At 41.0% G+C, this 23,292-nt stretch overlaps 1 protein-coding gene across 1 annotated transcript in view; it reads right to left on the bottom strand.

Annotated features, from left to right (window-relative positions):
- gpm6ab (glycoprotein M6Ab) overlaps positions 1-23,292 on the bottom strand; it is a 72,274-nt gene that overhangs the window by 26,431 nt on the left and 22,551 nt on the right. Inside the window, exons 2-3 of the mRNA XM_061880882.1 lie at positions 10,627-10,819; positions 3,272-3,428 (exon numbers count right to left, since the gene is read on the bottom strand). Coding sequence (XP_061736866.1) covers positions 3,272-3,428; positions 10,627-10,819 — 350 coding nt within the window. The remainder of the gene's footprint in view (positions 1-3,271; positions 3,429-10,626; positions 10,820-23,292) is intronic.

Genomic DNA, 23,292 nt, shown 5'->3' with positions numbered 1-23,292 from the left:
TGAAATAATAATTCACATTTTCTTGTTTGAATCTCTTTCTCTTTCATATTTTGAAATTACTTTCATGAGATTGTTTTGATTTTAAATTCTATTCCCAGACATCTGAACGAGAACAAGAACCCCATTGATTCGCTTGATTTTGATGGATTAAAAACCAATTAAATTTGCATCTCACATTGTTGCAAGTAATGGCACATTTAGTTTTAGCAGAAAAAAATATGGACATAAACACCAACAAAAAAGCTATCAAATTGGATATTGTGAGAAAAACTAACCCTCCTGACTGGACTCTGCGATCAAGACCTTTGATTTTGTGTACTTTGACATTTTGCTTTACTTAAGTTAAAGTTAAAGTACCACTAATAGTCACACACACACACACTAGGTGTGGTGAAATTGCTCTCTGCATTTGACCCATTCCCTTGTTCCAACGCCTGGGAGGTGAGGGGAGCAGTGAGCAGCAGCGGTGGCCGCGCTCGGGAATCATTTTGGTGATTTAACCCCCAATTCCAACCCTTGATGCTGAGGTAATAGGTCTCATTTTTATAGTCATTGGTATGACTCATCCGGGAATTGAACTCACGACCTAACTATCTCAGGGCGGACACTCTAACCACAAGGCCACTGATGGCTACTGATGTCCTAGTCCACATTACCACACTTGACTAGTTTGCTTCTAATCCTTCTAGTCCAGGAGTGTCAAAGCCCAGGCCCGCAGGCCAGATCTGGCCCGCGAATGAATGATCTACGCCCCCCGGGATGATATTTGATTAGTATTAGAACCGGCCCACAGGCTACAGCCGCCTGCTGCTGTTTTGCAAGCTCCAATACTCCATCAGTGTTGGCGCTAGGCATTTTCAAAATGGGGTTCCCGGCACCCCACCGAGTCATAAAAACGGGAACCCACAATAAATGTTTGGGGTCCCACTTTTTTGTAAGCGTTTTGAAAACAAATGATAAATGTATGCATTATTCTGTTATACGTTTGTATCTCACATTCTATGTTGTGTTTTGGAAAAAGGTTGTCATAAATGTTACTTAATTCATTAAAATAAAGAATATAAAAGAAAACAACTTTTTATGAATATGTAAATGTATTCAGTTGTAAACTTATTTCCTTCATGGATCGAAACTTTACTGGTGCCGGAATTTTTTTCGACATTTTTATTTTCAGAATGTGTGTGTTCTATTTTTGGCCAAAGTAAGACAAAGAAAACAATCCGAAGTTGTCTTTATTTTTTTTGTTTTAATGCCATGATTTTAATAGTCTGGCCCGCGTGTGCACAGATTTTCCTCCATTTTGCCGCCGAGCTAAAATAAGTTTGACACCCTTTTCTAGTCACATGTTTAGGAACACTTCAGAAAATCTCTGTCAGTAACTACGCTGGTCGTTACATTTATATTTGCAAGTTAAAACTGTATTATGCAAAGCGAAAGCCATTTATCAACAACACCCAGAAATGCCGCCGGCTTCGCTTTAGTTATTTTTCCAACGCATCCATCCATTTCCTACCGCTTATTCCCTTTTGGGGTCGCGGGGGGCACTGGTGCCTATCTCAGCTACAAACGGGCGGAAGGCGGAGTACACCCTGGACAAGTCGCTACCTCATCGCAGGATTTGAAAAATGTCACCGCATATCCACCAAAATGATCATTTTCAATTTAATTATCTTGTTGGCTTGTCCTGACGTGTCTGTTACTATTTCATGCTATTGTCGGATCAAATAACAGTAAACATTATATTGTACAGTCAGTGGTACTTTGGTAGAATCAATGCTTGATTTGATGAAAGTAAACATTTTTGCAAAAAGTTTTGTTATACTGTGTTATAGTTTGTACCAGAATTGTGCGTAACCAACTAGTCCAGGGGTATCAAACTCATTTTAGATTGGGGGCCACATGGAGAAAAATCTACTCCCAAGCGGGCCGGACTGGTAAAATCACGGCACGATAACTTAAAAACAAAGAAAACTTCAAATTGTTTTCTTCGTTTAAAAATAGAACAGGCACATTCTGAAAATGTACAAATCATATTGTTGTTGTTTTGTTTTTTTTACACTTGCATGTTGCGTTTAATAGTATTCTATCTTCATCTGTCGTAATGTATACTTTTTAAATACATTTTGTGATAATGTTATTCTCATTAGTGTTAATTTTCAACTTATCGAGATAAAAAAATGATATCAAAATAAAATTACAGAATGCTATTTATGTATTTTTCTCATTTTGCTCGACTGGTGCACTAACATCATGTGGTTTATTTTGTACATATGTTGCATCATCTACAAAGATAAAAATAATTGCTATTGTGACATCTAGTGGACATATTTAGAACAGCTGTTTCTTTCATTCAAAAATTGGCTCATTTTTATATTTAGCAATCTCATCCCGGGGGCCAGATAAAACCTGTTCGTGGGCCAGATCCGGCCCACGGGCCGTACGTTTGGCACCCCTGTACTAGTCTGTTTGTTCCGTATATTTCTTTGCAATTAATCGTCCAAACAAAAAATCCCACGCTTTAGTGACTTAGTCTCTGTGCTTTTGGGGGACGGCGTGGCGTGGTTGAGAGAGTCGCTGTGCCAGCAACCTGAGGGTTCCTGGTTCAATCCCCACCTTCTACCATCCCTGTCACGTCCGTTGTGTCCTTGAGCAAGACACTTCACCCTTGCTCCTGATGGGTCCTGGTTAGCGCCTTGCATGGCAGCTCCCGCCATCAGTGTGTAGGTGAATGGGTGAATGTGGAAAAACTGTCAAAGCGCTTTGAGTTCCTTAAAAAAAGGCAGAAAAGTGCTAAACAAGTACAACCCATTTATTTATCTATTTTTATTAAGTACAACCGCACTATAATCCACCGTGGTGCCATAGAAAGTTGCAAGTGGCGTCAGTTTCATAAAGAAGGTGAGAAACACTATTAGATTTGTTGCAAAGTATTTAGGTGGCTTTTCCATCCCCTCTTCCTAGTCCACTCTTCACCTATAAAAGTCTTCAATAAATGATAAAAGTGATGTTAAATGTCAATGTATCAATTTAATTCATCATTCCTGTATTTCAAATTGTTACCTGCATTTAAAACCATAATTATTTGTGTTCGTATATCTGGAGGTCTGGAACAAAATATCTCACTACTATTTCAATAAAACCCCACTACCAGAGAACATTTTTATCCAGCCTTTTTAATTGATGATAAACATTCTCCCCTCTGGTGCCAAAATTAATGTTCTTGATTGGAAAAACACCACAGAAAAAAATGATGAAATGGAAGATTTCTTACAAATGCAGTCAGGCAGCGTCCACAGGCCGTGATCTTGAACTCTCCATACAGATCCCTGATGGCTCCAGTGGTGAAAAAGGCTTCCACCAGCAGGAGCACTCCAAAGACAAAGAATCCAGCTGCCAGGCCGTAGATGATGTACTGCAGGATGTCAATACTGCGGAGAGAGCAAACAGCAATGAAGTATTTCTCAACTCTTCATTAATGATCAAAATCAGTGTCCATAAAGTGTCTTCACAATCAAACCCATTTATTACCAAAGCAAAAATATGGCAGGCAAAAATGTGTGTGTATAAAATCATTGAATCATTGAATACTGGTCTATGTGTGCACCATGACCATGATACTGGGTTTCTTGCCATGTTCTCTGTAACACAGCCTTGTCAATAATAACAATAATATTACCGATCTTTTCATTCAGGTCCTTGTTCCATACATCTTTATTGAAAGAAGTCTGCGAAAGAGATGGAATTGAACCGTCCTTCCAATCAACTGTTTGATTTCATGCAATGTGATAAAACACGTTAAAGAACAAATCTGAAAAACATATCTCGGGAATCGGATTGTTATTTTTTTGTTTTTGTTGATTTGAAACAGACTTTGTGGACAATCCATCTTCTTCCGCTTATCCGAGGTCGGGTCGTGGGGGCAGCAGCCTAAGCAGGGAAGCCCAGACTTCCCTCTCCCCAGCCACTTCGTCCAGCTTCTCCCGGGGGATCCCGAGGCATTCCCAGGCTAGCCGGGAGACATAGTCTTCCCAACAAGTCCTGGGTCTTCCGGTCGGACATGCCATAAAAACCTCCAAAAGTATGTGTCCTTGTGGCATACTGACCAGATTCCCAAACCACCTCATATGGATCCTCTCAATGTGGAAGAGCAGTGGCTTAATTTTGAGCTCCTCCCGGAGGAAACTCATTTTGGCCGCTTGTAACCGTGATCTTGTCCTTTTGGTCATAATTCAAATCTCATGACCATAGGTGAGGATGGGGACATAGATTGACCGGTAAATTGAGAACTTTGCCATCCGCCTCAGCTCCATCTTCACCACAATGAAGTAATGCGTCCGCATTACTGAAGACGCCGCACCGATCCACCTGTCAATCTCAAAATCCACTCTTCCCTCACTCGTGAACAAGACTCCTAGGTACTTGAACTCCTCCACTTGGGGCAAGATGTCTTCCCCAACCCGAAAATAGCACTCCACCCTTTTACGGGCGAGAACCATGGACTCTGACTTGGAGTTGCTTATTCTTATCCTCGTCGTTTCACACTCGGCTGCGAATCGATCCATTGAGAGCTGAAGATCCTGGCCAGATGAAGCCATCAGGACCACATCATCTGCAAAAAGCAGAGACCTAATCTTGCAGCCACCAAATCGAATCCCCTTAATGCCCTAATTGCGCCTAGAAATTCTGTCAATAAAAGTTATGAACAGAATGGGTGACAAAGGGCAGCCATGGCGGAGTCCAACGCTCACGCCAAACCACCGGCAGACGATGCACCCCGTGCTGTTTTTCTTGGAAATTAATTCTTCCTTCATTTGTTACCAGATTCGCACCTTCTTTCTCTCGTATTACCACCTGCACCACTCTGCTAGCATCACAGCTAATGTTACCCATGCTGCTACCTCTCATGCGAGGGCGTATGACATGAAAGTATGTGACGTGTGTAAGAAGGTGCGCTTGCTGTCTTTGAGAAGGAGTGACAATAAGGAGTGGGAAGAGCATGTAGTGTAATGCCAGCAGCTAAAAGCAACTGTGTGAGAATCTATACTCGAATATCCCGATATAGTAATTTTCTATATCGCATAGAGACAAAAACGCAATATTGTGGGGCGGTTTAGCTCGGTTGGTAGAGCGGCCGTGCCAGCAACTTGAGGGTTGCAGGTTCGATTCCCGCTTCCGCCATCCTAGTCAATGCCGTTGTGTCCTTGGGCAATACACTTTACCCACCTGCTCCCAGTGCCACCCACACTGGTTTAAATGTAACTTAGATATTGGGTTTCACTATGTTAAGCGCTTTGAGTCACTAGAGAAAAGCGCTTTATAAATATAATGTTACGACTGGTTGGCATAGTGATGCCAAATTGGTCCCTTCGTGGATGCGTCGGCATGAACACAGCAACGGTAAGTTTAAATGATTTATTAACCTTACCAAAAACAGACTATGAACAAAAACACTGGAGCTAACAGACAAAAATAAACCAAGGGCGCTAGCATGAAAGCTAGGAATAGAAAATACAAAAACTATACTTGGCACGAAGCACACAAAAGAGTAAACAAAAAAACATTCAGCATGAAAGCTGGAATATCGAGTGGCTTAGCGTAAGAGCTAGCGAGAAAATACATACGGGTAGTAGACAGTCGTGAATGTTGCTCGAAGGCAAATTAGAGTCCCAGAAAGAATGACGAAAAGGGACGGGCTTAAATAGGTGAGTAATCAAAAAGTGACAGGTGTGCAGAAACCGTGATTAGCAGGTGGGATCAATGAGGAACCATGGTGACTGACTAAACAGGAAGTAAGAGTGTAGAACAGTGATACAACAACTGGAAGTATAAAACATATGTGGTGATCCAAGTAGCGGATCGCAACATATAATTCACTTCACTTCACTTATATCGAGTATATCGATATATCGCCCAGCTATACACACCACCATGAATGACCGCCACCATCTCGCACGATAGAAATGATGAGAATGACTTCAAAATAATCTCCATATTCAGAAAAATTGAGGTAAACCCACCCCCACCCTACAAACTTAATATCATTCAGGCAGAAAATTGCCCTAAGTCCTTGAGTAAATCTTCAAGGGAATTCACAACCTCACCCCTCCTTTCTTGTCAGACATCCTCGACATCGCTACTCCAACACGCTCCCTCAGGTCGTCACTCCACCTCATTGTGCCCTCTGCCCGCCTCAGCAGACAGTCACTCTGCTCCCAACCTTTGGAAATCTTTTTTTTTAATACCTAAACCAGGGGTAGGGAACCTATGGCTCTAGAGCCAGATGTGGCTCTTTTGATGACTGCATCTGGCTCTCGGATAAATCAGAGCCGACATTGCTTAACAGGATAAGTAATGAATAATTCCACTTCTAATCACAGTGTTAAAAACAACGTTCAAAATATAAAACATTCTCATACATTTTTATGTTCAAGAAGTTGCGTTAATGGTAAGAAGTAATTTATTTATTATTGGTTAGTGCGGGGCTTGCCCTCCTAGGGGTTCTTCAGACCACCAAGAGCCTGTTTTAGGGTTTCAATATTGTTTTATTTTATTTTTCTCTCAGTTGCTTTACAGCAATTGTCTTTTTCTCTTTCATCCTCACTCGCGCTCTGGCTCCAGCCCCAACCCTGTCCCTCCTCCTGGCTGCTGCTTATAACAGAGCGACAGGTGATTAGATAAAAAGGCCCAGGTGGGCCTTCTACGCACCCGTCGCTGATTTCGAGGCCGGTCCTGGCAACATCCCGCTTTGCTGCAAGCCCGCAGGCCACGCCCCCTCCTCAGTTAGCTTCAGAATAACAATGTTATTACAAAGAATAATAGACTTATTATACTCTGGAAATGTTGGTCTTACTTAAAAATGCACGCGTTTAGTTGTGTTCAGTGTTAAAAAAAATATTATATGGCTCTTAGGGAAATACATTTTAAAATATTTGGCTTCTTGGCTCTCTCAGCCAAAATGTACCCAGCCCCTGACCTAAACTAAACTCGTTTACAAAGAGGGCCACTTGTTACAGGGACTATATTAATGTACAAGGACTCGCCTCATTATATTTACATGAATATTACATAGAATAACCCTGTTCACCTGTGGGATGTTTCAAATAAGTGTTTGATGAGCATTCCTCAACTTTCCCAGTCTTTCTCTTTGGCGCTCAGGTCGTTCTCTCTGGCACTCAAAGAAAGTGGACGCTCCCCTTTCCTCTCCCTTATCTCTCCTGCTTGCTCCTTGGTCTTGTCTTGTCTTAAATTTTTTGTTGCCTCTTTTTGCACTGCTCTCCAAATCAACATTGCAACTATTTAACAGGCCTCAACGAAATTGACAAGATCTTGGGTTTAGGTGAACCTGCTTGTCGTGACGAAGCGGTTGTTGCTGGACACACGACGGACTCTTGAGAGAAGAAGGAGTGCCGCGGGCCTGGCGACCCTTTTCTGTCGAGGACATGAAGAAAACTACCTATTCGGAATTATGACAACAGGACATCTGCTGACTGGAGTAAGCGTTGCTCTGGATTGTCGACAAATTGGAAGTTGCCGGCAGTCTTCAAAGTACCCCAAAGCTGCCACAAATATTTGGAGAATGCGGGAAGAACTGTGAACACTATTGTGATTTGGATAACATCAGACTGTCTCCCCCGCAGAATGAATTTTGAAGACCAGTCATAGACAATTTAGAGTGAAAAGCAAATTTTATTTTCACTCGCATACAAAACATTCTAACTTGGATTGTTTCCATGATTTCGAGACTCTCCTGAAGGATAGTGCGGCGAAGACACAACAAACTCCCTTCTTCACACACCTGTTTTTGTTGACTTTGGACTAGCGACTGTACGATATCAAGGCCGCGGAACAGAGACACACTGCAGGCTTATACACACACATGCATCCACAAAAATATACGCCACACACACATATCACCCCCCCAATCCAACCCCCTCAATTCAAATCCCATAGGGGGGATGAAAGGGTGGTCAGTGCCAGAAAGCTGCGGCCCACCACCATGACCCCGCACTCCCTCCCCTATGTAGCTAGATATCTCGAGATGTACATTGTAATATGTATATGTGCTTTGCTATCAAGGTTTTTGCCCACTCCAGACTGGGCCCCCTTAGAAAACCAGTCTAGATTGTATTTTTTAACTCATCCCGCCCCAGCGTTTTACCATTTTCCCCGTCTTTTACGGGGCGCCTTGTGGCGACCCATCAGCATTCCTGTTCTGTTACCCTGTACACTGTTTGTGTGTCTGATCTTAAACGGGTTTGTGCTGAAAACAAAGTTTCGTTGTACTTGTGCAATGAAACATGTTGCAGGCATCAAATTCCAAATGAGCTAAACATTTGCAAAACATAGCAGTTTACCAATTCGAACATTGAATATCTGGTCTTTGCAGTCTATTCAATTGAATATAAGTTGAAAAGGATTTGCAAATCATTGTATTCTGTACCCAGAGACTCCCCGCAACCGGACGGGAAGACCGCACCAGCACCCGGGCCCCCACGACCCCCCCCACCCCCCACCCCTACCCCCGGAGAGCACGGCGCGGCCCACGCCAGGCTACCCCACCCAAGTCGGCCGCCACATTTGATAAAATCTAACACCAGAAATAGATATTTGAAAAGCAATTTAAAATAAATCAAGAATAGTAAACAACCAGCCTAATAAGTGTACGTTTTATGACGCATAAATAACGATAACCATATGATTTCCTTTTCGGAACCATTTTTGTTCAGCCCTTCTCAGTTTTCATAAGTTACCGCCAATGTTGAAATGATCCATTTTCGGAGGTACGAAAGTAGTAGCAGGTAGCATCTTTTTTTTCACAATGCACTTCTGCTATGACACGCCCCCACCAAATATTTATTGATTGACGTGTGTGTGTGTGTGTGTTTGAGATGATTGCTGATATACGCCTAGTAGAGATGCGTGGTCCTAGTAGAGATGCGTGATTTGCGGTCTCATCCGCGGAGTACGCGGATAAACCGCGGGTCGGGCGGTTGACATGACGAAAAAATTGATTTTAATTAGATTCGGGCGGGTGGCGGTTGAACCATACAGAAATATATGATATACATGGTTCTGGGATCAGTATCCTTTCCCATTCAAAGAGCCATTTAAGACCTGTGTCAGAAAGCGAAGAAGACAATGGAGACACTTTTATTCTCTTGAATGAATGCCAGCAGTCACCCAGATAATAAGTATTAGTGCGTGTTATGAAGCCATTGGGTTTGTCGCCTTCTACAACATGTATGATCTGCTTGTCAGTCCAGCATCATGTTGTGTGTGGCTTCCGCAATCACACGCACACGACTGCAAGGCATACTGGGTGACACAGACTACACTAATGGTTGTGATATAAACAATTTTGACACTCTTAGTAATATGCGCCACGCTGTGAAGCCACACCAAATAAGAACGACAAACACATTCCGGGAAAACATCCTCACAGTAACACAACATAAACGCAACACAACAAATACCCAGAATCCTTTGTATTCATGATAATTCCTGACTATTTTATACATCCCGCTAGCAGCAAACCTCCCCCGTGCGTCGGTAAGGTGGGCGGGGTAGGGGGCGCGGGGGTGTAAAACATATTCAAGAAATATCCTGGATACAAAGGATTCTGGGTATTTGTTGTGTTGCGTTTATGTTGTGTTACTGTGAGGATGTTCTCCCGCAATGTTTTTCTCGATTGACACTACAACATTTTGTATTGTGTGGCTTCACAGCGTGGCGCATATTAGTAGGTGTTAAAGTTGTTTATATCACAACCATCAGTGTACTCTGTATCACCCAGTATGCCTTTCAATCTTGTATGTGTAATTGCGGAAGCTGCACACAACATGTTGCCGGACCAACAATCGGTTCGTACATGTTGTTGAAGGTGTCTAAGTCAATGGCTTTACAGCACGCCCATTTTCTTGTCTTCAGGATGAACGCTATTGGATAGTTGCGAGAACGTTAGCGGCTCCAAATGTTTCATTACTCTGTGAAACAGGTTTAAATAGCTCTGTGAGTGGTAAAAGCAGCCGACCTCTGATGTATTTCAGCGGGCAGTTGGCAGGCAGGTACGGTCCTGATAAAATGATGGTTCGGGTGGATGACGATTTTGGTGATGCGGTTGCGGATGATATAATTGCCTATCCCCGCATCTCTAACGCCTAGTCTCTTACGTGAATGAGATAAATAATATTATTAAATATTTTACAGTAACGTGTTAGTAATTTCAGACATAAGTCGCTCCAGAGTGTAAGTCGCACCCCCAGCCAAAGTATGAAAAAAATTGTTACTTATAAACCAAAAAAAAATACTATATATAAACTCCCCTCGCGACCCTGAACGGGACAAGCAAGCGGTAGAAAATAGATGAATGGATGGGTTATCTGCATATATTGACATTTAAATGGTTGGAATCAGTTAAGATATGAAAACTTAAAAAATTTGTCCTTTCATTTTTTTCAAAGGAATGTTGTGGCCTTACTGAAAATGTGACATGTTTGAGGGAATGTGTCAATAAATATGTTGCACATGGTTTTAGACTTTTAGTTGAGAATTGGAACAGTAGCTGGGTGTCTAAGGAACGTTTTGTCCAGTGTGTCGCTGACATAACCAGATGTTGCAAACACTCACATGGTGAAGACGTCCAGCGTTTGTCCGGGGGTTCTGATGACCTCAAAGTAGTTCTGCAGAATGGTGACGGTGCCACTCAAGGCCTCGTGGCCACACCCACAGAACAAGGCCACGCCCATGTAGAGGAGGATGGTGGCGATGAGGGAAGCCCAGGGCAGACTGCCCACACATCGCTCACAGCACTCCTTACAGCCTGAACACACACAAGGTTGGGACATTGTCATGCAAAATATGTGCTAGTAGAATATGGAAGACACAACTAATAAGTAATGGAACTGACAAATAAACCAAAAAATACCAATGATGATGGGGACTGCAGCTCAATCTGGAAGGACATGCACACACACCAAAAAAAGACTTAAAATTATCCAAAAGTCAAACCCATTGCCCAGAGGTGTCAAACTCATTTAAGATCAGGGGCCACATGGAGAAATGTCAAATGTTAATGTTAAAAGACAAGCTGATTAGGCGAAATCATTGTAATAAAAAAATTTCCAAGCAAAAAAGCATCGGGATCGGCAGGTAATTCATTTTAATCTACGTATTTAGGTTGATTGGCAACACTGAAGTGGCCCGAGTGCAGGGGTGTCAAACTCATTTTAGATGGGGGCCACATGGAGAACAATCTACTCCCATGTGGTAAAATCATGGAACAATAACTTAAAAATAAAGACAACCTCAGATTGTTTTTTATTTTTGTTTAAAGGGTAACATTATCACAATTTCAAAAGGGTTAAAAACAATAAAAATCAGTTCCCAGTAGCTTGTTGTATTTTTTGAAGTTTTTTACAAATTTTTACCGTTCTCGGAATATCCCTAAATAAAGCTTTAAAGTGCCTTATTTTTGCTATATTCGAAACCAGGATCCAGTTTCCTGTGACGTCATACAGTGCTGCCAATGTGAACAAACAATGGGAATACCACAGCAAGATATAGCGACATTAGCTCGGATTCAGACTCGGATTTCGGCGGTTTAATCGATTCAACAGATTACGCATGTATTGAAACGGATGGTCGGAGTATGAAAGTATTGAAGAAGAAACTGAAGCTATTGAGCAAATAGCTTTTGACGTTATTCATAGCCATAGCATGGCCGAATAGCTGCGTTAGCATCGCCGGTAAAATGTGCGGACCAAACGATCAGGACTTTCGCATTTTGTGATAATGGAGCAACTTAAATTTGTCGATTGGTAAGTGTTTTTTTTCGCATTAAATGTGGGTGGAAGGAAACGTAATATAGTTGCAAATGCATCTGCAGGTTATCCATACATCTCTGTGCCATGTCTGCTTTAGCACTGCCGGTAAATAGCATGTTAGCATCGATTAGCTGGCAGTCACGCCGCAACCATGTCTGATTAGCACATAAGTCAACATCAACAAAACTCACCTTTGTGATTTCGTTGACTTTATCATTGCAAATGCATCTGCAGGTTATCCATACATCTCTGTGCCATGTCTGTCATCGCCGGTAAATAGCATGTTAGCGTCGATTAGCGTAGCATGTTAGCATCGATTAGCTGGCAGTCACGCCGCGACCAAATATGTCTGATTAGCACATAAGTCAAGATCAACAAAACTCACCTTTGTGATTTTGTTGACTTTATCGTTGCAAATGCATCTGCAGGTTATCCATACATCTCTGTGCCATCGCCGGTAAAATGTGAAAACACTACAGCACATTCAATGGGGGTCTGGCGGCAGACACTTTCGCATCTTCAGTGCAACTTGAATCCCTCCCTGTTAGTGTTGTTACACCCTCCAACAACACACCCACAAGGCATGATGTCTCCAAGGTTCCAAAAAATAGTCGAAAAAACGGAAAATAACAGCGCTGAGACCCGTGTGTGTAATGTGTAGAAAATGAAAATGGCGGCTGTATTACCTCGGTGACGTCACGTTCTGACGTCATCGCCACCAGAGCAATAAACAGAAAGGCGTTTAATTCGCCAAAATTCACCCATTTAGAGTTCGGAAATCGGTTAAAAAAATATATGGTCTTTTTTCTGCACCATCAAGGTTTATATATATATATATATATATATATATATATATATATATATATATATATATTGACGCCTGCATAGGTCTGATGATAATGTTCCCCTCTAAAAATAGAACAAGCACATGCTAAAATTGTTCAAATCATAGTGTTGTTGGTTTTTTTTACATTTACATGTTGCGGTTAATAGTATTATATCTGTAACGACTGGAATGCATCGGCTCAAACACAGCAAGAGGTAAGATATGATGAAGTTTATTTAACAAAAGGAGCTATAAACAAAAACACTGGAGCTAAGCAAAAGGCAAACAAAGGAACCCAGCGTGTGATTTAGGAAAACGAACAGAAATACTAACCACTTGGCACAAAGGCACAAAAAGGAAAACAAAAACATTTAGCATGAGAGCTAAGAATAAAACAAATGCGTAGCGTGTAAGCTCGGGTGAATAAACATATGAAGCAGTCGTCACTTGTTGCACATAAGCAAATTAGAGTCCGACAATGAGTGAACAAAAAAGGCTGGCTTATAAAGGGTGGTGATTAGTGGAACAGGTGTGCGTCTTGAAACCACGGCAGGTGAAAATAATGCGTGGCTATGGAAACAGACTAAAAACAGGAACAAAGGAGTCAAACTACAAAAATGTGATACAGAAAAGAAGCAAAACTACAACATAGAACGATCCGAGCAGCGGATCGCAACAATATCTTTACTTGTGGTTACTAGGAATGTCCGATAATATCGAACTGCCAATATTATCGTCCGATAAATGCTTTAAAATGTAATATCGGAAATTATCGGTATCAAAATGTAAAATTTATGACTTTTAAAAAAGCCGCTGTGTACACGGACAAAGGGAGAAGTTCAGAGCGCCAATAAACCTTGAAGGCACTGCCTTTGCGTGCCGGCCCAATCACATAATATCTACAGCTTTTCACACACACACAAAAGTGAAAGCAAGGCATACTTGGTCAACAGCCATACAGGTCACTTTGAGGGTGGCCGTATAAACAACTTTAACACTGTTACAAATATGCGCCACACTGTGAACCCACACCAAACAAGAATGAAAAACACATTTCGGGAGAACATCCGCACCGTAACACAACATAAACACAAGAGAAAAAATATCCAGTGACCCTTGCAGCACTAACTCTTCCGGGATGCTACAATATACCTATACCACCACCACCCCAACACCGCCCACCTCAACCTCCTCATGCTCTCTCATGGAGAGCATGTCCCAAATTCCAAGCTGCTGTTTTGAGGCATGTTAAAAAAAAAAAAGCACTTTGTGACTTCAATAATAAATATGGGAGTGCCATGTTGGCATTTTTTTCCATAACTTGAGTTGATCTATTTTGGAAAACCTTGTTACATTACATTACATCCAGCGGGGCATCACAACAAATTTAGGCATAACAATGTGTTTATTCCACAACTGTATACATCGGTATCGGTTGATATCGAAATCGGTAATTAAGAGTTGGACAATATCGAGATATCGGATATCGGCAAAAAAGCCATTATCGGAAATCTCTAGTCGTTATTTATACTTTTTGAATAAATTACTTGATAATGTTCATCAGTCAACTCATTCGTGTCTATTTTCAATCTATCAAGATAATAAAATATCAACATCAAATTACAGGATGTTATTCATGTAGTTTGCTTATTTTCCTCGACTGGTGCATTAGCATTATGTGTTTTTTTTTTTGTTTTTTGTTTTTTTTTACAAAGAATTGCTATTGTGACTGTGGAGAGGCGGCAAGGAGGCGGAGAATGCGGCAGAGCAGAGAGGCGGGGCGTGCCGGGAGCAACGCCGCCGCAATGTAATTCAGGTGCGTGGCTCACACACCGGGAAACGATTAACCCATCTCCTCATGATGTATAAAAGGGGAGAAGGAGGAGAGATCACAAAAGGAGTAGGAGAGCCGGCAGCAGCGACTAGGAAGCAAGAGCGGCCAAAAAGCAGACGAGGACGAGGACGACGGCAGCTGAAAAGCAGACCAGGAACGAGCAGTGGAGGAAGGAGCTGAAAAGCGATCCGAACTGCAGCCAAGCTATATTGCAAAATAAAGACGTCAAACCTGCTCAAAAGCATGTCCTTCCTGGGTGGTCCATTGAACCCGCACAACGACACCAAGAGACTGTCACAGTGACATCTAGTGGACACATTTAAAACAGACGTTTCTTTCATTCACAAATTTCGGCTCATTTTTGTATTTAGCATACTCATCCCGCGGGCTGGATAAAACCTGCTCGCGGGCCTGATAAGGCCAGCAGGCCGTACGTTTGACACCCCTGATCAAAGTTACAATCGGCATCAGTTGTTTTTCAGTCACTTACACACAAACATCCCCTTCATGGTGAGGATGCGCTCTCCTGACCCTGCACACACACACACAGACGAGTAGGAATATAAAACTTATGGTTTGGCTTCTCCAAGGCTGGAGTCCTTCATTTTTTGACCTGACCTCCTCCGGGTACTGCAGACATTAATAATGACGCTCACTTGTGATAAAGCAACTTTGGTTTCAGTAAAGCGTCTACGACATCTCTTTTCATCCTGCCAGCCTGCCGTGTCACCCTTCAGTCCGCACCAGGATGACAAGAGTCATACCAAAGATTATAAAAATGGGACCCATTACCTCCCTCCTTGGCACTCAGCATCAAGGGTTGGAATTGGGGGTTTAATTACCAAAAATGATTCCCGGGCGCGGCCACCGCTGCTGCTCACTGCTCCCCTCACCTTGAGGGGGTGATCAAGGGTGATGGGTCAAATGCAGAGAATAACTTCACCAATCCTAGTGTGTGTGTGACAATCATTGGTACTTTTACTTTTTAACTTTAACAAGACCGGAAATACACTTCAACTACAAATAATTTCCAAAATGAGAAAACATTAGGGTTGTACTGTACACCCCGGATCCCGACTTAAACAAGTTGAAAAACTTATTGGGGTGTTACCATTTAGTGGTCAATTGTACAGAATATGTACTGAACTGTGCAATCTACTAATAAAATGTTCAATCAAAAATCAATCAAACCGGTGTTAGTGTAGTACTGCGATACTAGTGAATCATATTCGGTACTATACCGCCTCTAAAAAGTACCGGTTCACCACCCGGCTGCCCATCATCGTCACGTCGTGACATTGCTGGTTTACGAGCAGAGGAGCATGTTCGGCAGCGCACCATCACAGAGTACTTACAAGCAGACACAGAGGATAGACAGAAAAGGGAGAACAGACGCATTTTGGCTTTTAAAAACTAACGATAAAGGTGATAACGCCCTGAAACTGAAACGCCTTCCGGAAGAGGTGCTTTAAGACATGGCTAGCTAGCTAGCGGCTAAAGTCCATCTGCAGTCGGCAGTGTTTTAGCTACTTCTAAATAGCTAATCCTCGCCTCCATGGCGACAAATAAAGTAAGTTTCTTACAAGTATCATCCCTGCAGGACGAGGAATAGCTAAACATGCTTCACTACACACCATAGCTCACCGGCGTCACAATGTAAACTAACACCATTGGTGGATCTACACCTAACAGCCACTGTAATGATACCAAGTACAGGGGCGTATCGAGTCAAAACTACTATGATCACATCGATATTTTTTGGCATCACAACATCTTCTTTCGTTTTGTTTAAATGTATATTATGTTTATAAACTCAGGAAATATGAGGAATTAAATTATGACCAATGTATGATCCTGTAACGACTTGGTATGGGATCGATACCCTAATTTGTGGTATCATCCAAAACTAATGTAAGCATCCAAACAACAGAAAAAAAGTGTTTATTACATTTTAACAGAAGTGTAGATAGAACATGTTAAAAGAGAAAGTAAGCAGATATTAACAGTAAATGAACAAGTAGATTAATCATTTATTCAAAATTTGACAAAATAATAGAATGGAAAATGACACAATATGTTAACTGCATATGTCAGCAGCTAAATTAGGAGCCTTTGTTTGCTTACTTACTAATAAATGAGAAGTTGTCCTGTATGTTCACTATTTTATTTAAGGACAAACTTGCAATAAGAAACATATGTTTAATGTACCCTAAGATTTTTTTTGTTAAAATAAAGGCAACAATGCAATTTTTTTGTCGTCCCCTCTATTTAGAAAAGTATCAAAAAGTACCAAAAAGTATCAAAAATACTTTTGGTACCGGTATCGGGAAAACACTAGAAAACATGTAGTAAATTATCAGAATAGAAGTAATGGTGCTATGATAAATGCATGATCAGTGTAATATAATTGTAAAAAAAAATACAATTATAAAAATTGTTTTAACTTTTTTTAAATAGCGCAAAAATGGCATAATATAACAAACAAAAATATGAACCTAATATCGAATGAAAATACAAATATATGTGTAACATTTTTTTGCCTTTTAAAAATGACTTGTTCATGGCCAATTATGCAAATCAAACAATGACATCATGTAGACCCCCTTGGAGCTTTGGACACATGTAGTTGAGGACTCCAGTTGTGTTTGTGCCATAGCTGCCTTAATGTTAACCAGCTCAGTGGATTTGTGGTTAGAGCGGCCGCCCTGAGACTGGGAGGTCGTGAGTTCAAACTCCGGCCGAGTCATACCAAAGACTACAAACAATGGGACCCATTACCTCTCTGCTTGGCACTCAGCATCAAGGGTTGGAATTGGGGGTTTAATCACCCAAAAAGTATTACCGCGCGTGGCACACACTGCTGCTCACTGCTCCCCTCACCTCCCAGGGGGTGAACATGGGGATGGGTCAAATGCAGAGGACAGATTTCACCACACCGAGTGTGTGTGTGACTACCATTGGGACTTTTAACTGACTTTAGCTGTTTTCCTTGTGTTGGTGGATTGGAAAGGTGTCCAGGTTGGACACCTTGAGTAAGAAATACACTGAATCTACATCATCAATATGATTTGCCCGAGTGGCTGAACAGGTCAAAAAAAAAAAAAGAAGAAAGCAATACACTGAATATCTGGGACAGCAGCGCATAAAACCCCAGTGGTTAATGTCTGGATAGGTTCAGGTTCACAGCCTTTAATGTGGAGTCAGTGTACTCTGAGAGTGGGGTCAGCGTGAGGCAGCAGGCCTTTTGCTTCCAGGGTATATAAAAAATAAAAAGTAATTAGGGTCATCTGTAAAAGTCCTTACTCAATCACCAAAAACGACATCATCTCATAGATCATCAGAAGAAGAGAAATACACGGACCAATTTCAGGAGGCTGCTTCAATACCTCAACCAGTGCCAAGTACTTCATTTAAAACTATCTTCTGGTTTTAAAGAGAATGTAAAAGCATTGGCAATAAGGCAGTTTTCAATCATGTAATGTCAAGTAGCCATCATTTAGACCGGTGGTTCTCAACCTATTTTCAGTGATGTACCCCCTGTGAACATTTTTTTGAATTCAAGTACCCCCTAATCAGAACAAAACATTTTTGGTTGAAAAAAAGAGATAAAGAAGTAAAATACAGCACTATGTCATCAGTTTCTGATTTATTAAATTGTATAACAGTGCAAAATATTACTCATTTGTAGTGGTCTTTCCTGAACTATTTGGAAAAAAAGATATAAAAATAACTAAAAACTTGTTGAAAAATAAACAAGTGATTCAATTATAAATAAAGATTTCGACACATAGAAGTAATCATCAACTTAAAGTGCCCTCTTTGGGGATTGTAATAGAGATCCATCTGGATTCATCAACTTAATTCTAAACATTTCTTCACAAAAAAATAAATCTTTATCATCAATATTTATGGAACTTGTCCACAAAAAATCTAGCTGTCAACACTGAATATTGCATTGTTGCATTTCTTTTCACAGTTTATGAACTTACATTCATATTTTGTTGAAGTGTTATTCAATAAATATATTTATTAAGGATTTTTTAATTGTTGATATTTTTGGGGAATTTTTTTTTCAAAAGTCCCACGTACCCCTTGGCATACCTTCAAGTACCCCCAGGGGTACGCGTACCCCCATTTGAGAACCACTGAACTAGATCCATTATGGACTGGACTCTCACACTTTTAACTAGATCCACTATGAACTGAACTCTCACACTATTAACTAGACCAACTATGGACTGGACTCACACTATTAACTAAATCCACTATAGACTGGACTCTCACACTATTATCTAAATCCACTATGGACTGGATTCTCACACTATTAACTAGATCTACAATGGACTGGACTCTCACATTATTAACTAGATCCACTATGAACTGGACTCTCACATTATTAACTAGATCCACTATGAACTGGACTCTCACATTATTTACTAGATCCACTATGGACTGGACTCTCACATTATTAACTACATCCACTATGGACTGGACTCTCACACTATTAACTAGATCCACTATGGACTGGACTCTCACCTTATTAACTAAATCCACTATGGACTGGACTCTCACACTATTAACTAAATCTACAATGGACTGGACACTCACACTATTAACTAGATCCACTATGGACTGGACTCTCACACTATTAACTAAATCCACTATGGACTGGACTCTCACACTATTAACTAGATCCACTATGGACTGGACTCTCACACTATTAACTAAATCCACTATGGACTGGACGCTCACACTATTAACTACACCCACTATGGACTGGACTCTCACACTATTAACTAAATCCACTATGGACTGGACTCTCACATTATTAATTACATCCGCTACTAACTGGACTCTCACACTATTAACTAGATCCACTATGGACTGGACTCTCACACTATTAACGAGATCCACTATGGACTGGACGCTCACACTATTAACTACACCCACTATGGACTGGACTCTCACACTATTAACTAAATCCACTATGGACTGGACTCTCACATTATTAATTGCATCCGCTACTAACTGGACTCTCACACTATTAACTAGATCCACTATGGACTGGACTCTCACACTATTAACGAGATCCACTATGGACTGGACTCTCACACTATTATGTTAGATCAGGGGTCACCAACGCGGTGCCCGCGGGCACCAGGTAGCCCGTAAGGACCAGATGAGTAGCCCGCTGGCCTGTTCTAAAAATAGCTCAAATAGCAGCACTTACCAGTGAGCTGCCTCTATTTTTTTTATTTTTTTTATTTACTAGCAAGCTGGTCTTGCTTTGCTCGACATTTTTAATTCTAAGAGGGACAAAACTCAAATAGAATTTGAAAATCCAAGAAAATATTTTAAAGACTCGGTCTTCACTTGTTTAAATAAATTCATATATTTTTTTACTTTGCTTCTTATAACTTTCAGAAAGACCATTTTAGAGAAAAAATACAACCTTAAAATGATTTTAGGATTTTTAAACACATATACCTTTTTATCTTTTAAATTCCTTCCTCTACTTTCCTGACAATTTAAATGAATGTTCAAGTATTTTTTTTATTGTAAAGACTCACACATACATTTTATGATATACTGGCCCCCAGACATATTTTTTTCTCTAAATGTGGCCCCCGAGTCAAAATAATTGCTCAGTCCTGGATTAATCGATTGTTGAGTGTAAATAATACAAATTGATGAACTTTGGACCGCACGGTGTGCCATCCATTCATCCATTTTCTATTCCACTTATCCTCATTCGGGTCGGGGGTAAGCTGGAGCCTATCCCAGCTGACTTGGGACGAGAGGCAGGGTACAACCTAGACTGGTTTGCCAGCCAATCACACAACAACAGTCATTCAGATTCATATCTATGGACTATTGACAGTCTCCAATCAACCTAACAGGCAAACGCCACACATGTCCAAACTGAGATTCGAACCACGAATAGTCAGATCTTTTTACTGTGTGGCCTAATTTCTAGGCCGCTGTGCAGCATTTAAACACGCGGACAGAGTTTCCGCAGAGACACTTCAATAAAGCGCACATGAGAGCAATAGTATGTGGGTGGCGTAGCCTGGGTTTTTTTTTTACTATTTTTTTTTGTTGGTTAAAAGTACAATTTTATGTTGATGATGTGCATTCTTTATATAAACAAAAAAATGATGGTTATGGCAAGCAGAAACATTTAAATTTTTGTTTAAAATATACTTTCAGGCTAATAAGTGTTTTTTATCTGATTATGTGATTAATAATTGATTAATCAGTGTTCTGAAAATTACTTTAAAAGTAATTAACTATAGTTATTTTTTACTTGATCAAAAAGTAATTGAATTACAACTGAAATACTCTTTAATGAAGGTAATTAATTATTAGGGAAAGAAATTAACGCTTTACTTAAAAAAAAAAGATATCTGGTGTAAGCAGTGGAGAGACATTTCATGAGAGCAGAGTGTGTGTGTGTCTCTTTAAAAGGCAGTGCCTGTTGCCAAGGGGCTGTAACATCAGCGAGAGCGTGCTGAGAGCAGCTGTGTATGTTAGCTCAGCAGCGGCAGTCGGTTGAATAATTTAACTGAATAGTGTCAGCGCTAAGTAGCGCTTGTCAATTTTTTGACAGCTTTCTTGGTAACTTGTCCAAAAACGAGGTATTGTAGGATTGCAAGATTGTCACATCAATCATTTAATTGGTGTTCATTACTCCCTCGTGGTAGTAGAAGGAGTCTGTAAGTGTGATTACTCGTTACAAGGAAATGTAACAACACATTTATTATGCAACAGCCTTTTTTTTTTAATCAAACAAACTATCAGATAAATTACTCAGGTACTAAAATAATCAAGAGCTGCAGCCCTAGACATCTAGTCAGTAAAGATAAGAGGACATCTGTCTCCCCTTGAGGGCTTTTAAATTATTTCAACAACTTTTTGGGGATAGGCCCCAGCTTCTCTGTGACCCCGAATAGTAAAAATAGATAAGACATTTTCCATTTTAAATACCTTTAAACTATTTAGGAATGCTCTTGCTGCGTAGACCGCAATCATCTTCTGCTCTGTGTCCACGTTAGAACGTGGTTAGAAATGATGTCACCAGATTGTGTTCCACGTTTTTCAATACCCCGAATGGTACATCCATCCATCCATCCATCCATCCATTTTTCTACCGCTCATTCCCTTTGGGGTCGCGGGGGGCGCTGGCGCCTATCTCAGCTACAATCGGGCGGAAGGCGGCCGTACACCCTGGACAAGTCGAAGAGCGTTTTCATTTTGGGCTCCAGTACTCTGGAATGCCCTCCCGATAAAAGTTCGAGATGCCACCTCAGTAGAAGCATTTAAGTCTCACCTTAAAACTCATTTGTATACTCTAGCCTTTAAATCAGGGGCGCTCACACTTTTTCTGCAGGCCAGCTTTTTTTCAATTGACCAAGTCGAGGAGATCTACCTCATTCCTATTTATAATTTATATTTATTTATTTATGAAAGAGAAATTTTTGTTAACAAGTTAATGGTGTTTAATGATAATACAAGCATGCTTAATACACATAGATTCCTTTCTTTCATGAAGACAAGAATATAAGTTGGTGTATTTGATTCTGATGACTTGCATTGATTGGAATTAGACAGTGGTGCTGATAACGTCCGCATTTTCAAATGGAGGAAAAAAAAAAGTCCTTTCTGTCCAATACCACATGAAAATAGTTGGATTTGGCATCTCATTTGTCCAACTTGCATACTCGTTTTCAAACACTTTGTTATGAGAGTAGCATATGTGTGTGGCCCTTTAATGTCTGGCAGCAGGTGAGTGACGTCAGTGAGTGTGCGGGTGGGCAAGCAAGTGAGAAAGCGGTCGCTGAGGGCGGGGGAGAAATATATTGGCATCAAACTCCGTAGCTTGCTAGCTTGTGCACGCTAGCTTTCTGATGTTCTTATTTTGTTAGCACAGGCAGGATGAAACAGGTCTTTTATGGTGAAGACAGGAACTGTGCAGTCGGTCTTTAGAGTTTTGACAGTAGGTACGGAGTCTCTAGAAATAAAATGTGTTTCTCTGCGTCCGTCCTGTTAGTGATTTTTTTCTTAAATATGAGCTTGCAGCAGCCAGCGTCATCTCACAAGATCCTCGGGTGCAGAGAATGTCAAACAACTGACGAAAGTGAAGTCTTGGTATGATTGATGATTGCTCATTTTTATGTATATTTTTTAATGCCTGGCTTGAGATCGACTGACACACCCTCCGAGATCGACCAGTCGATCGCGATCGACGTAATGGGCACCCCTGCTTTAAATAGACTCCCTTTTTAGACCAGTTGATCTGCCGTTTCTTTTCTTTTTCTCCTATGTCCCACTCTCCCTTGTGGAGGGGGTCCGGTCCGATCCGGTGGCCATGTACTGCTTGCCTGTGTATCGGCTGGGGACATCTCTGCGCTGCTGATCCGCCTCCGCTAGGGATGTTTTCCTGCTGGCTCTGCTGTGAACGGGACTCTCGCTGCTGTGTTGGATCCGCTTTGGACTGGACTCTTGCGACTGTGTTGAATCCATTATGGATTGAACTTTCACAGTATCATGTTAGACCCGCTCGACATCCATTGCTTTCCTCCTCTCCAAGGTTCTCATAGTCATCATTGTCACCGACGTCCCACTGGGTGTGAGTTTTCCTTGTCCTTATGTGGGCTTACCGAGGATGTCGTAGTGGTTTGTGTTGTGGTTTGTGCAGCCCTTTGAGACACTAGTGATTTAGGGCTATATAAGTAAACATTGATTGATTGATTGATTGATAACATTTGGACTTTTTCTCAGGCAAAATGAAGGGAAGTGAAAGGAGAATA

Source organism: Nerophis ophidion, linkage group LG20, assembly GCF_033978795.1.
Source record: "Nerophis ophidion isolate RoL-2023_Sa linkage group LG20, RoL_Noph_v1.0, whole genome shotgun sequence".
In the NCBI taxonomy this organism is placed as follows: domain Eukaryota; kingdom Metazoa; phylum Chordata; class Actinopteri; order Syngnathiformes; family Syngnathidae; genus Nerophis; species Nerophis ophidion.
This window is presented reverse-complemented; position numbering and strand designations above follow the sequence as displayed.